Consider the following 14,381-nt stretch of genomic DNA (forward strand, 5'->3'; position numbering starts at 1 on the left):
ATGTGCTATACAGACATCAGAACTGTAGAGAACTTTATGCAGGCGTCACTCTGAGCGAGCAAAGTTGCGGCAAATTGAAATGCCACCATGCTTTGCAAGTGTTTCGAGAAGGCTCGCTCACAGTCTGCAACTTAAATGAATGCATGTTGATAGTTCAGGGCAGCTAAAGCCATAATCAGCGAATGACCCCATCTCTGCGCAGGCCCTCCCCATTCCTCGGTGTGGGCAGGTGTGGCGGTAGGCGGCGAAGGCGTCTCACGGCGACTCCAGCGCGCCGCATCGCAGGCCTCTCGCAATGCTGTGGAGGCCAGGGGCTGGGGCACAGCTGGTGACTGCGCAGAAGCGGCGCCAGTGCCAATGCTGATGCTGGGCTGATGCTGGGCAGTGTTGGGCTGTTTGGCACCAAGGTTCCACACCACCCTTTTTGCTTGTGCTAGCTCACTGGCCTCGGCTCTACAACGTCATGTTCGCTTGTGCGTGTTGCGTTTTTTCAAGCATTTTCACCCCTGCAGCCGGCTGACCCAGTGACCCTGCTCACCCTGGGAGTCCCTGGGTCACCCTGTGTGCTGCACCCTGGTCTGGTGGGCTCTGGGCTGTGCTGCCTCGCGGGCGGCTCCGCAGCCCCTGCTTCTCAGCCGACAAGCTTCCTCCTCAGTTGGTTCGCTTTCGATTACAACCTCCGCATCGCACTAACGGCGCCTCACCGCTCGACATCTACCCGACACACGTCCGGTGCCCTTCACACCTTCGGCTTCTCGGCAAAAGGGCCGGACCGAAAGGGGGCGCAGCCAACATGCAGCCACCCACTTTGGCCCCCCAACAACCTAGCTCCGTCAAAACTGCGCCTGACTGCCGCGCGCTGCATACCTCACTCGAAGACTGCCTCGGAAGTCGGACCCCATCGCATCCCATCACGTTTCACCGACAAAACAATGCCAAATAACATTTCCTCAAGCCTAATCTGCCAGGACGGCGCGACTGACGCATTGCTACCACCATTAGATACCACTGCGCTCCGATTCCGCGCGACGCCGACCGTACACGCATGTTAACACACGCCAACGCTTAAACATACAAACCCGCACAATTGTTCACGCACACATGTCAGGCAATTACAGCAGGCGGAAGGTCTCCACGATGTGGCGGAGCTTGGCCTCGTTGGCGGGGAACGACTGCGAGTGTGTGTGTGTGTGGGGGGAATTGCAAGGATGCTTGGAAAAGTGGTACAGGGTGCACCTCATGCACGCACCCATGGCCCATTGGCCCACCCCCTGCCTCTCCCTCTCCCTCTCCCTCTCCCTCTCCCTCTCCCTCTCCCTCTCCCTCTCCCTCTCCCTCTTCCTCTTCCTCTTCCTCTCCCTCTCCAACTTCCCCTCTCCATCTTCCCCCTTGCCCCCCACCCCACACGCACCTTGGTGGGGCTGCGCACGAACAGCGAGAACACCTTGCCGTTGGACACCGTGATGGCCACCAGGTAGTGGTAGTCCTGCGTGTGTGAGTGTGTGAGAGAGTGTGAGTGTGTGTGTGTGTGTGTGTGTGTGTGTGTGGAGGTGTGGAGGTGTGTGTGAGAGTGTATGTGGAGGTGTGGAGGTGTGTGTCAGTGCGGTGGATGGAGGTGAGAGCAGATATCAAGAAAGGGAACGCGCAGGTGCAGATGCAGCCGGGGCACAGAGGCACAGGCGCAGGTGCAGGTGCAGATGCAGCCGGTGCTGTGCAGTGCAGTCTCACTGCCGACTGACTGCCCGACTCCCTGTGTGCCTGACTGACTGGGCGGGCTGACGTGCCCGCTGTCAGAAGTGCCACCCCCCTTGTCATACTGGCTCGGCGGCACTGGCACTGGCTCGGCGGCACTGGCACCGGCACCGGCAGCGGCGGCACTCACGGGCGACTCGATGTCGTAGTCGTAGAAGGTGGCGCCGCCGACCTCGCGCGAGCTGGTGGTGCGGTTGGTGGCGGAAGACAGAGCGTCCTGTGGGGTGGGTGGCGTGGGAGGTGGAGGGAGGTGGTGGGAGATAGGTGGTGCTGGCAGGCAGGTGGAGAGGGCCGCGGGACCAAGACACGCCCTATCATACACACACGTCCCCCGGGGCCCCCACCCTCACACGCTCCCCCCCTCTGTTTGGTACTAGCTTGGGCTGGTAATTACACCCCCCCCCCACACACACACACCACCACACACACACACACACACACACCACCACCACCACCACGTACAGTAGTTCGCATATGCGGCTGCAGCTTCTCCTTGCAGCGCTACTGTTTCCTTACGGGATTGGTTCAGAGTTAACCCACACCCACACACAACACACACACACACACACACACACACACACACATGCACCCCCACCCCCACCTGCAGGTCGTAGTCTGCCCCCGCGAAGCCGCTCAGGGTTGAGTCCAGGTCGGTGAGGCGGAAGGACTTGTTGTCCTCGCCGGCACGAGCCAGCGTCACCACGAAGGCGCGCTGGTCTGCGCAATGAGCCAATGACGTCACGGGGACATAGGGTTGTTTGCGAGCTTGAGAATGGAGCGTAATGGAGAGCAGGCAGCTCGAAATAATTGCCGGGTTCTGGGTGTCTATGTCCACGGGATTGTTCACGAGCGCGCTGCACACCGGCGGCGTGCCGACGGCGTGTCGACTCGGGAGCAAGCCCACCACCCGGCCCCCTCGTCACCTCGCGCCCCGCTGCCTCCCTGCTACGAAACTCCCTCAATACCTTGACACACACGCCCCGCACCCAGCCCAGGCTCCCGCCCTAGCTGGGCTGTCCTCAGTCGTACCCCGGCGCTGCCCCGCCCCGCCCCGCCTAGGCTTTGCCCAGCACGCGCCCAGTCATGCACCCGAACACACACACACACACAAACACACACACACACACACACACACACACACGCGCACACACACGCACACACACACACACGTGCACACACACACGCACCCTTGCCACGGGGGTTGACCACGCGGCCGTCCACTCCCTGGGTGCCCTTCTCCACCTGCGCACACATGGGTAACACACACGCACACACGCGAATGATGAAAGACTGGGTGCGGGTGTGAGCGAGCGCGAGCGACGGCCTCCTGCGGTCTGCACACGGGACGCACCCCGCAGCCCCAGCACACGCAGGCGATCACTACTACGGTACCCCGCCGCCCTAGCCTCGACCCCCGCCGCCCTCCTACCCCGCCGCCCTAGCCCCGACCCCCGCCGCCCTCCTTGGGCGTGCTTGGTTCCCTTGTGCTCACACGCACACGCGCACATACACATACACACACGGTCTACCCCCACAGCTTGCCTCCCTTTCCCCCACCTTGGAGGGGATCTCCTCCTTCCAGCCGGCGGGGTACTCGAAGGTGTACCGCGGCGCCTCCTTGGCGTTACCGCCGTAGCCGCCGTATGAGGTGGGCGGCGTGGCGTAGCCCAAGAAAGTGGCGTACTCTGCATCACGTGTGTTTTGCAGCAGTGTGTATTGCAGCAGTGTGGTTACAGCAGTGTGATTACAGCGGGTGGTAGCACGGCATTGAGGCGTGCATGCAGCGCGAATGCGGGGGTGTGCAGCAGTAGGGCGGAGCTGAGGTATGCGGAGGAAGCAGCCCACACAGACGACAACGGGGCGTCAGACCGCGGTGGTGCAGCGGCAGGGGCAGGGCTGCGGCGGCGTGTCGGTTTACACCAACTATTGTTTCTGAGACTGCATAGCACCGCTAGTGAGGACACAAACCCGAACCTTCCCTGGGCGGGTTGGTTTGTGTGGCATCCCGGGCCCCTGCCATGTCCCGAGACCCCTCTGCCGACCTCTCCTCCAACCCCTCGCTCGCCGACTTTCCGTCCGCGACATTTTCACCTCGTGATATAGCGACTGCCACTCACCACCATCGGCCTTCACGGGCAGCACAGGCAGTGCAGACGACATCGCGATGCCAGCTGCGAGCCCGAGCAGCTCGCGACGGCCCAGCGGCAGCGCAGACGAGGCCTCGGCATGAGACTGAGCCGAAGCGCGAACGGCCTGCACGGCGACGCGGCTGCGAGGGCACACGGCCCGCTGCGAGCGCGAGGCCGAGGCTTGCGTGGCGTTCAGCTTGCAGGTGAGGGCCATGGTGACAATTTTTAAGGATAAGTAAGTATGTACTTATAAGCAGCTGTGCTCGGCGAGACTGCTAGGGGCTCGCGCGACTAAGCTGCATGTGCAAGCTTAACGATCTGAGCACCGTCTCGTCGTGCGGTCTTGGTACCCAGAGTCCACTCACGTAGGGGTTTTGGCTTGCGTATTCTCTTGTTCACTTGTCTTCAGAGACTCATGCAAAAGCGCTCATCCCACGACTCAGTTTCCAACATCGGTCATAGAAGTCGTGAAGACCACCTGCTAACCCCTTTGGCAGGGACCTTGCAAGTAAACGTGAATGGGCTTGCTTGACGAAGCGCGGGTGAAGACTTTCCCGCGTCCATCCCAGCGGGTATCCAACGGTTTCCCCACGCGACAGCGCACTGCGTACCTCACACCATGCGTGTACCCGTGTGCTTGTAGCTGCCGAGTTTCCGGCTGCCGATTGGATGAACAGGAGCCTGCGGCGCTTGACAACTCAAGCCTGGGGAACTACCGTGCCGTGCTTGCTAGGGCAACTCCCGCTGCACATGTGTGCACGCGTGTGTGTACGCGTGGCTGCATCACACCTCCGCCCCGTGCTCTCACACTGCTACCGTGTGGATATGTACACGTTATCTTTGGCCGTTGCCCTGGCGCACGCAGCGAGGCCAGCGCTGCCCGGGGCGCAGCTGCAGCTGCGGCTCCCCTGGCGCGATACGAGACACATGGCGCGCGGCGCGGAGGCCGCAGAGCGCGGCGTCGTCGGCGGCGGGGGGAGGGTCGAGGAAGGGCATGGAAGGGCATGCACCGCCGCGCCTTCCCATGGCGCGCGCACCCAGCACCGCCGCAGCTGCGGCTGGTGGTGCAGTGCGCGCGGCAGCACCCGGGGGCCCAGCGCGCACCCGGCCAGTGCCAGTGCCACTCCGTCGCGACACACGCCAAGGCCCCGACAGGCTCTCGCCAAGGCCCCGCCAGGGCCCCCGCCAGGATCCCAGCGTTGCAGCCACGATGGACAGGGGCCATAGCCATCCCGGTCGGCCGGGTGCGGGTGGTGGGGTGGTGGGATGGGGGTAAGTGGTGGGTGGTGGAGGTGGGGGTGGGGGGGGGGGGGGGGGCGGTTGGTTGTGGGGTTTGGGGGTGGGCGCGGTGGTGGGGTTGGGGCGGGGGCTGCTTGGGGTTGGGGGTTGTACATATCAGCCCAAACTAAACCGAACCCAATGCAAAAGGGGTTGAGGGTGTGCTTGACGCACCCCGTCATGCCCCGGAGCCCGGACACGCCAGCAGCTGGGACCTGGGGGGCTGGGGGCTGGGGCTCATCGTCACAGCCACGCACAGGGCACCAGGCGCAGTCACGAAGGCGTCCAGCGGTGGATCAGGGCTGGGCAGGTGGGGGGCGATGTTGGCAGGTACCGTACTCGTGCATGCGCTCATGCAGGCACGTTGTCACCTGGCCAGAAATGCTCCAAGATTGCATTGGTTGTGCGATGGGACAGTGTCAAGGCAGGTTGGTGAAGTCCCGCAGGGTGCAGCTAATTCCCAGACCCCAGAAGATGGCAAACAATTTGCAGTGGCAGGGCCGGAGTGCGCGGCTGGTCAAACGCCGGAGTTACTGTACCGAAACTGTACCGAAACTGTACTGACTGGCTGGAAGTTTGCTGATGCGCATTCCTCACGCTCCGGGCGCCCGGCTCCAAGATTGCATTGGTTACAAGAGGGACCTGCTGACGCAGTCCACGAGCCAGTGACGTGGAGAACGAACACGGAACACCCTGCTCTGGACCCCAGGGGCGTGCCGCCTGCAACGCCGTCGGCCTACTCTAGCTCTAGTAGGCTTGCTCCCATAGGACGCTCCTCCCGCCATACCGAACATGTTACTAGGTGCCATCACTCCACCTCCTCTTCCATTATTACACTTCGCTCCAAGACTAGTGGAACTGAGCTGCTGGCGTTACCGGCAAGGCGGCAACAGAGTTGCCGGAATGCCGGGTCGCTAGAAGGCTGCCAATGGCGAGAGACGCGCCGTACAAGAGGCCGCGTTTGGGGCAGGCACGGCATGCGAGACACTACGACAGGGCGACAGGCCACGTTTCGGGGCAGGCAGGCGAGCACTGCTCGCCGAGCAGGCACCACGCGGTGGCAACACGCAGTGGTGCTGTCGCGGTAGTCCAGGGTGCTAACTGATCCTTGACTCATCACTGCGTCGCTGGCTCAATGCTACTCGATGCTTCGTGCCAGGCTGCTGGGTAATGCGGGGTCTGGGGTCTGGGAGGCAGAAACGCCGGGCGCCAAGGCGTCTGTTTCCGCTGTGACGAAGCGGCAAGGCAGTGGCCGTAAGGGCACGCCGCGCGCAATTGGAGACGGGAAGGGGCGCGCAAGAATCTACTGTTACAACCCACCCAGCCCAGCCCAGCGGATAGTGTCCGACTGACTCCACGACAGGCGAAGCCAGCGTGGCGGCTTCCATGGCGCTGCAAACACACCACGTGCCACCACCACCACTACCACCACCGCCGCCAACACGTGCCGCCTTCTCCAGCAGCAGCGTGAGGGCGCCCCCACCGCGTCCTGCCGTGTCCCTTCCACCCCCACCACCGCCCCCCGTCCCACCTGCGGCTGCGGCTAACCTCCTCCCTGCCCTCCTGCTCGTCCCTCGCCTCCACACGTCCACCTCCACGGCGCCGACAAAATCCGTATCGTACAGGGATCAATAGCCGCTTGCCCCACCGACCTCGCCATCGCGCCCGCCCCCTCCGCCAGCGCACGTCATTCCCTGGGCAGCCACGCGCCGAGGCACGTGCGGGCGTCGGTTGTTCTTAGGGGCACACCCGCGCGTCCTTTCTGGATGTATATGTTGTGTTTCTTCTTCGCTTCGAACCACCCCACTTCTTATCCTTCCACCACATTAATGTGTCAAACCAAAGTTGGAACTGACCAACCAAAAACGTCATATCAACACTTGACCGCGCAACCCTCCTGTGTCTGGCCTGCGGAGCTCCCTCGCGGGTACTGCATTGCTCCGTCCATCGTCACAAAATACTGTACGACCAGCCAATTTCGACCATCAGGGAACACCTGCGATGAAAAGCGCGGCGCTGTTGCGGTCATCCCAGCCCTGCGCGCACCGCGCCACTCCTCAATTCCGCTGCCTCCCGGGCGCACTCATCCGTGGAAAACCATTATGTACTCCGTGCGCCCGCCCTGCCGCCGCAACCACCGGGCCGCTCCCCCGCAGGTGCCCCTATTGCACTTTCTTGTGTGCTCTCATCAATCATATCAGACCAAACTCCCAGACCGCAATGCCAATGGACCAGTCCCCCAAGGCGGGGGCGCGGTGCTGCGTGCTGCCTTGGTGCTGCGCCTCACTCTTAGCGCTCGGTACATGTCTCTCTCAACAACTCGCTGCCACTCTCTCACTTTTTTGTGGTATGGGTCGTTCATGACCCAACCAAACAGATGCGGCACCTCAAAGAGAGAGTGCCCCTGTCACCAATCGATCGCAGCTCCAGGAGCTAGCTCAAGCAGCATGTGGTGCGCTGCCGTCTGCCTCCGCACCACGCGCATCGTACCACGCGCATCCTTCACCAACAACTATGTCGCGTCTTGCCCGGCCCATCAATTGTCGGGGCCCAATCACCAAACTAAAAATCAATGACAACAGGTGTAAATCCGTTTTGCCGCGCCTGCGCACAGTGTTGTGTAGCGCTCATCGTAAGAATTATGTGATGTTGTAGATCCGCGACTCATCAACTGCTAACCCACTTCATCTACTGTCATGCACACCCCGCTCATGTTGTAATTCTGCTGTCTATCGCCACAAATCAAAAAACTTGTTGCACCCATCCGCCGCAATGATGTTGCCTGCGTGCACGATGATGTTGTAGTTGCTGTACCGTCTTCCGGACCGTGTTGCTGGTCCCATGCAATACGTCCCCACACACACGCATGCGCACGCCACACACGCCCACGCCTACCACGCAGCACTCACAGCCGTGTTGTATGTGGCTGGTGCCTGCGCCCTTGTCACGACTCATTAGTATTGCTGCCGTTGTGATGTTTTGCAACCCCCAGCAGTACCTCCAACAATGATACAGCCAGTCATGCCGACACCCACACACACAAACGCACACGCACATGTGCGACCAGTGTTGTAACGCGCACCCTGTCAATTGCCCAGGTGCTCTTATCCCTCCATTGCAGAACCGCACGCTCGTCCACAAATATTCAACGAAGCGCCTGCATGTGCCCCCCACCATAATCTCACGCCCGCCAAGACCACCGCCGCAGCAGTCCGCGAGCGCCCGCTCCGCCACTCCGCCCCTGCATTCCAGCCCGCCTGCATTTGTACGTCTAGCGAAAATGCTGCTACCCCATTCTAGTGCGATATACATGGGGTGCGATGTTGTAGGATGCGGATGTGTAGTGCCCACATGCATTTCGCTTCACACGCATTCCGACTAAATAGCATGCGCACTTTCCACACCACCAGCAAAACTTACTTGGTAACGTCAACTGGGTACCGCGTCTCGCGACCGGAATAATTTTATCCCATCTCGCCGACCGAATGTGTTGTGTCAACCGCAACACGCACGCAAGCACACTGGCCGCGTGCGTGCGCTGTCACGGCTAAAAAGAACCCAACCGCACACCCCGAACGTGAAAAGGCACATGCGCAACACGAACTGCACCAGCCCAGCCCACCCCACCACATCACTTCTGCAGGCACACGGCTACATCGCAACTACTGATACAGGCAAGCGCCGCGTCCCTTTGCTTTCCGGACCGGCGCCTCCGCTTGCGTCGCCACCGAATGCCGAATGTACTTCTTTTTATTTTTTCCATGGCGCAAAGAAGACCACGCACACACGCACGCCACTTGGCACACAAGGCAAACACGTCCCAGTGCGCCCCGCGCCCGCTGGACCGCCCCAGGCGGCGCGCAGGGCTCTCAGGCAATGAAACACATCTATGTGCGGTTACGGTCCTGCAACCGCCACGAGTTAAAGCCCAACCAAACGATTTGTCGTACAGGGAAGAAGACAATGAAAACGAGGCGCATGACAAGCCTTCCTCCGTCAACCCCGTTGTGCGCAACCCGCGTGAATAGTGAGGCCTCACCACTCAGCGGCCCACTCCCTCTTTCTCTAAAATGAGAGGAGATTTAGGTTTTGGATGACATGAGACACAGCAGTAGCGGTGAGAGACACATCGCCTCTCCGCCGCCCTCGTCCCTCTGGCTCCTGACCTCCGGTGCCCCGCACCCGCCCTCCCCACGCGCAGTGAGCGATTCACACACAGGCACATACACATACACACACAGCTATCCCAGGCAGGGAGCGCTGCCCACACGTCTGTGCGGAGCAGCGCTCTCCTGACCGGACAGAGGCCTCAGCCGGCTGCTGCTGGCGGCTTGCGAAAACAAGACAACTGCGAATTGTCTCTACCGCCGCAGGAGCGCGTGCCGTGGACCTCTGCGCAATACCCAGCCCACCGCAACCACCACAATCTACATCAGCACCACAATGCTTGCCCACCGTCTGCAGCGTGTGATGTGGTGTGCATGTTCTCTCTCTCCGACCGCAAGAGCGCCGCAGGTTGTGTGTGCGTGCGACTCTTAAATGCGGTGCTCGGCAGCTGGCGTCCACATCCATTTCTTGTTCTTGGTGTTGATGTTGTTGTTGGTGACGACATTGCCCATACAGTTGTGCCGAGCTCCTTTGGATTGCCGAGCAACTGACTGGTCGCGCCACGCGACCTCCCGGCCAGATTGCCTCCTCCCTCGTAGCTGTGATGCAGGTCCCGTGCGCCGGCAAAATGTGCAGATGCACACAGGTGTGTGTGTCGTCGAACGTAAGGCCCAGCCGTCGGCGTCAGCCCAGCACGCAGCCAGAAGCCACGTCACAGCGTCAGGCACCGTGCGGCTCCCGCCGAAACACACACACACACACACACACACACACACACACACACACACACACACACGAACACATGCGCCCGAGCGTGTCAAGCAGCCAAGGCGCTGCCCCTCCTTCCACGGGCGCTGCGGCACGAATAGCGTCGCCGCACGCCGCCCCCTCTCGGTTGGGACCGGCGCTTCGCCGCCTGCCCGCCTCTGCCAGCGCGTGCCGCATGCGCATGTGCAGGCATGCGTCGCTGTGAACCCCCACCCGCGGCCGCCACTGCAACTGCCCGCCGCGGCGGCGGCGACTGAGCCGGGCACCTCGCAACGCGCCAGGCCGGGCGGCTGCCCTAGCTCTCGGCCTTGATCTCCTGCTGCGCCTGCGGCGGCCGGAAAGCCGAGTGCGAGGACGCATGGAAGGGCAACGCCGCACCACCTTCCTCGCCGCGCCCACCCGACACCCGCCGCTGCAGCGGCTGCTGCTGCTGCTCCAGGCCGCAGCCGCCCGCGGGCACCGCCACGCCGCTGCCGCTACACCTGGCACCAACGCCGCCAGGGGCGCCGCCACAGCTCTTCGCCTGCTCCCGCGGCGGCGCCGCATTGCTGGCGCCGGCCTGTGCCGCTGCCGGCGACTCTCCGCCCGTCGCCGCCACTGCGTCAGGCCCCGGCGTCGCGGCCGCAACACGGCCTGGGCTGGTGTTGGTGCTGCCGGCGACGCCGCAGGCCGACGGCGGCCGCGCGGGGATCTGCACGTGCAACACGGGCTCGGCCTTGACCGCAGGCGAGGAGCCGCCCAAGCCGGCATTGTTGCCAACGCTGGGCGCGGCGACGGAGGCGTGGCGGCGCCGCACCGCGTCATCGCTGTTGGCTGTGTCGGATGTGGCGGTGGCGGTGCCGGCCGTGGTGGCGGCGCCGCTGGTGGCCGCCTGCGTCGCTGCGTACTGCTGCTGCTGCTGTGCCGCTGCGGCCTGCGCCGCCTGCTGCTGCGCTGCCGCCGCCTGCGCCGCCATGGCCTGCATTTGCTGCGCCATGAAGAAGGGCGTGGAGGCTGCGGCCATGGCGGCCATCATGGGCGCGAACAGCGGCGGCATCATCATGCCGGGAGCCATACCTGTTGTGAGGGGGAGGAAAGCGTTTCATAGGGGTTACCGGCAGCGGCATAAGTGTATGAATCAGCAAGGAAGGCAAGACAGGGGCAACGACGGGTTGAGGGAATTACAGGTAGTCGCCACGCTCGCCCTCGCGTCTGTAGCGGGAAGCCTCCCTGGCCCCGGCCCCCCGAGCGGCTCACCAGACTTCTGCATCGCGTTCATGCTCTGCATCGCCGCGGCCGCGAAGGCGGGGGGCGGGCACATGAAGGGCGGGAAGAAGGGCGCCGGGAAGCCGAACATCATGGGGTTCATGAACGGGAACGCAGCCATAGGCCCAAAGGCGGCCATCGGCCCAAACTGCGAGGCCGCGGGTGCGCCTGCCTGCTGCGCCTGCGGGGCCATCGCCGGCTGTCGCGCCTGCGCCTGGGGCTGCGGCTCCAGCTGCTCCGTCTGCTCCGAACCGTGCTGCCTCGAATCAACATGAGCAATCTTGGCGGGCGGCAGAACCTGCGCGGTCAGCGCCGGAAACGAAGGAACATCCAGGAGTGAGGCTGGCATCGCTCGCGGAACGCGACTGGTACACGAGAGGCGCGCGCGCATAAATTCGCCATCGTAACTAGTTGTTCCCTACCTACAGAATCCCGTGTCGACCGCTCTGCCGGGTGAATCAGGCGGGATACCAAAAGTGTGCAACGCGAAAGCGTGGTCAACGCGCAGAGCCACCTACGGGTAGCCAATGCGTAACTCCGGCGGCGGACCGCGCAGAAAATCTGAAGTCGCTGAAAAGTTCCCAAACCGTGTGCGCGGGGGGCTCGCCGTCGCATCGACTGCCACACCACAAAGCTCACCTCGGTCTCGAGCGCCGTGAAGCGGCTCTTCCGCTTGGTAGCACCGGCTACACGCATAAAGTGCTTTTGTGCGTGGCTGGCCACCTGCGGGGTGGAAGGGCCACTCGTCGCGCCGTCCAAGCACATGCGCGCGTTCTACTGAGGAGCCGCGACCGTCCCGCCCAGCACTGACAGTGATAACCTATGCAATTACCTGCGTAGGGGTCCGCGTCGGCACGAACTGCTGGCTAATTTGTCGCCAGCTACCTTTGCCGAGTGACTTCAGGCCTGCCAAGAACGCCCTGTGCTCCTCCTCGCTCCATGGCTGACCTACAGTTGCGTAAAACAACAATTGCAGGCGGGTTAAACTGGCCCGTTGCGTCCCTGGGGTGGCGCGTCCACGTCGGCTCACTAGCGGAGCAGTCGGAACCCTTGGTGCTACTCACCCTTCCGGCTGCTGGCGTTCGCAGCGTCAGAGCTGTTGTGTAGGTCCTCAGAGTTATCTAGGTCCGGTTGCTCCTCGAGGGGCGAGGGCTCGCCGCTCATGGCGCAAAGTGCCCGCACCGCAGGGATGGGGGCGGAAGTCCGCACATTCCGCAGGGTCTTTTCGCATGTGTTTTCGCACGCTTTTCGCCTAGACCCTTGCTTGCGCACATCGGCGGAACTGTGCGAAAATCCATGCGGAAATGGTGCGGTCACCGCCCCAAAACCGCCAAAATGGCCCTTCTGTGGCTACTTCTGGGCCTGTCTGGCCAAAATCTGGCCACCACACCTGGTCATAAGGCAATTTGGGCGACAAAGACTGCTAAAAGAGTTGAATGGGGCGACAACACCGCTGGTTGTGGCGGCATGTCCCCACATGCTTGGCAATTTCCCGACGCAGAACACCGGTGCGCGTCCTCCAGCTGCTTTAATGCCCATTAAGGGATACTACGAGCGTTCCAAGCATGCCGGTGAAGCAGAATGGGAAGGAAATACCGCCGATGGACGCGTCAATGGACCGGCGAAAACCATGCGAAAGGTTCTCAAGGCGGATGCGATATTATTTTCGCCAGCTGTGCGTGCGTTAATCCTTGGGGCATTCCGCACGCATTTGGGGCTCCACCATTCCGCCCCCATCCCTGCCGCACCGCCAAGTCCTCGAGCTCGGGCGAGTCTCTCCACGTTTGCGACGCCACGTTTGCTAGACAGGGTGGACTCATTTAGTGGTAAGACGGCAACAGCCGCCGCGGGCTCGCTTTGTTTGTGTGTGAGCGCGGGCTTGGCGCCAATAGGCAGCGAGCCCCTCAGCGGCCGGACCCCATGCAGAGCGCGGGTTCGGCCGGCCAGCCACCCAGCGCCAAAGTGAGACGAGGCAATGCCTGCATAGTTAACCTGCAGCCACCCTACATTATTTGAGGCAAGAAAGCGCCACTCGACGAAAAGTTCGCACTTGTCGAGAAGAACCCTTGTCTACTTCACCCAGATTGCGGTCGCTTCAAGAATATTATTATAACTGCATGCAAGCCATAAGTAACCGCCTTCCGCCCGGACCAGCGGCAACAAGGTGCCGCAATGTCGCGGCTTCCGCTTCCGCCTGCCAAGCGCCAGCGTCACGGTCCCGGACCCATTAGAGGTGATTTAAGTCCGCAACAATCCCAGAACCCTGCGGTAGAAGGGAAACGGAATGCACCCTCAGGCGGGCGCGAGCCTTGCGTGTGCGGTGCGTGGCAACCTCGGGCCAGCGTTCGGTGCCCTCCGTATCGGCACCTAGTGATCGACACCCAGTGACCCACTACTGCTGCTACTGCTCCTGCGCTGCGTGCTTGCACATTGTGCAGCCACCGCACAAGCATACCGCCTGCTCGAGATGCATCCCAGCTCCGCAAGTGCTCTTTGACCGCTCAGACACACATGGCACACGCAATTTTCAATCAGGATCCAGCCCCGTTGAGCTTTAGAATGCTGGCGTTCATGCCGTGTGACTGCGCTGCGCCGCAGGTGGTGGCGGTGGCGGGCGGGGACCGCGCGCCGCCGCCGCGTCAGGCACCGCGGCGGCACCACGGCACCCACACAGCGACGCAATTTTTGGCGATGACGAGGAGCCGGGGGCGAAGGCGGATGACGACGCCGACGATGTGATTGTGGTGGACAGCAGCAGTGAGCCGGAGCCGGAGGCGGCGGCGGCGGGCCTGGGTGATGCGGGTCGAAGAGCAGGACAGCACGCGGGTGTGCATGCGGCTGACACCAACACGCGCGGGGCAGCGGCGGCAAAGGCCGCGCAAGGCGCAGCGCAGGGCGTGGGGCCGCCCGGTGGCGGTGGCGCCGGCGGCGCCGGCGCCGGCGGCGGCGGGCCGCTGGTGGTGATGCTGTTGGATGCTGTGGAGGCTCCGGGCGGCGGCGGGGAGCTGCGGCTGTGGGGACGGGAGGCTGGCGGGCAGACCGTGCTGATACGGGTGCGTGCGTGTGTGTGTGTGCGTGTGTGTGTACGTGTGTGTGTGTGTT

General features: G+C 62.7%; 4 protein-coding genes across 4 annotated transcripts in view; 1 reads left to right on the top strand and 3 right to left on the bottom strand.

Moving 5' to 3' along the window:
• Positions 1–658: 658 nt before the first annotated feature.
• CHLRE_03g198850v5 (uncharacterized protein) lies at positions 659–4,231 on the bottom strand. The gene is made up of 7 exons (XM_001693336.2): positions 3,870–4,231; positions 3,310–3,437; positions 2,940–2,994; positions 2,354–2,469; positions 1,883–1,969; positions 1,412–1,486; positions 659–1,172 (listed from the first exon to the last, which is right to left on the bottom strand). The coding sequence occupies exons 1-7, from the start codon at positions 4,093–4,095 to the stop codon at positions 1,113–1,115; spliced, it is 747 nt and encodes a 248-aa protein (XP_001693388.1). The 5' UTR covers positions 4,096–4,231; the 3' UTR covers positions 659–1,112.
• A 2,225-nt stretch (positions 4,232–6,456) lies between these two features.
• CHLRE_03g198851v5 (uncharacterized protein) lies at positions 6,457–10,104 on the bottom strand. Its single transcript, XM_043061299.1, has one exon. It carries the CDS (start codon positions 9,729–9,731, stop codon positions 9,369–9,371), a length of 363 nt encoding a protein of 120 aa, XP_042926605.1. The 5' UTR covers positions 9,732–10,104; the 3' UTR covers positions 6,457–9,368.
• Positions 10,105–10,158: 54 nt separating this feature from the next.
• Positions 10,159–13,134, bottom strand: CHLRE_03g198800v5 (uncharacterized protein). Its single transcript, XM_043061298.1, has 6 exons — positions 12,670–13,134; positions 12,344–12,561; positions 12,112–12,227; positions 11,919–12,002; positions 11,271–11,577; positions 10,159–11,090 (listed from the first exon to the last, which is right to left on the bottom strand). Exons 2-6 carry the CDS (start codon positions 12,441–12,443, stop codon positions 10,330–10,332), a joined length of 1,368 nt encoding a protein of 455 aa, XP_042926606.1. The 5' UTR covers positions 12,444–12,561; positions 12,670–13,134; the 3' UTR covers positions 10,159–10,329.
• A 170-nt stretch (positions 13,135–13,304) lies between these two features.
• CHLRE_03g198750v5 (uncharacterized protein) overlaps positions 13,305–14,381 on the top strand; it is a 10,926-nt gene continuing 9,849 nt past the window's right edge. Inside the window, exons 1-2 of the mRNA XM_043061297.1 lie at positions 13,305–13,512; positions 13,878–14,332. Coding sequence (XP_042926607.1) covers positions 13,452–13,512; positions 13,878–14,332 — 516 coding nt within the window. The 5' untranslated portion in view covers positions 13,305–13,451. The remainder of the gene's footprint in view (positions 13,513–13,877; positions 14,333–14,381) is intronic.

Source organism: Chlamydomonas reinhardtii, chromosome 3, assembly GCF_000002595.2.
Source record: "Chlamydomonas reinhardtii strain CC-503 cw92 mt+ chromosome 3, whole genome shotgun sequence".
Classification (NCBI taxonomy): Eukaryota; Viridiplantae; Chlorophyta; class Chlorophyceae; order Chlamydomonadales; family Chlamydomonadaceae; genus Chlamydomonas; species Chlamydomonas reinhardtii.

Excerpts from the sequence above, each read along its gene's own strand:
- CHLRE_03g198851v5 (XM_043061299.1), bottom strand. The coding sequence starts at position 9,731 with ATGGATGTGGACGCCAGCTGCCGAGCACCGCATTTAAGAGTCGCACGC.
- CHLRE_03g198850v5 (XM_001693336.2), bottom strand. The coding sequence starts at position 4,095 with ATGGCCCTCACCTGCAAGCTGAACGCCACGCAAGCCTCGGCCTCGCGC. Across the intron at positions 3,438-3,869 it reads GCCCGTGAAGGCCGATGGTG|AGTACGCCACTTTCTTGGGC; the intron begins GTGAGTGGCAGT and ends CACGTGATGCAG. Across the intron at positions 2,995-3,309 it reads AGGAGGAGATCCCCTCCAAG|GTGGAGAAGGGCACCCAGGG; the intron begins GTGGGGGAAAGG and ends ATGTGTGCGCAG.
- CHLRE_03g198800v5 (XM_043061298.1), bottom strand. The coding sequence starts at position 12,443 with ATGAGCGGCGAGCCCTCGCCCCTCGAGGAGCAACCGGACCTAGATAAC. Across the intron at positions 11,578-11,918 it reads TCACGGCGCTCGAGACCGAG|GTTCTGCCGCCCGCCAAGAT; the intron begins GTGAGCTTTGTG and ends CTGACCGCGCAG. Across the intron at positions 11,091-11,270 it reads GAACGCGATGCAGAAGTCTG|GTATGGCTCCCGGCATGATG; the intron begins GTGAGCCGCTCG and ends CCCTCACAACAG.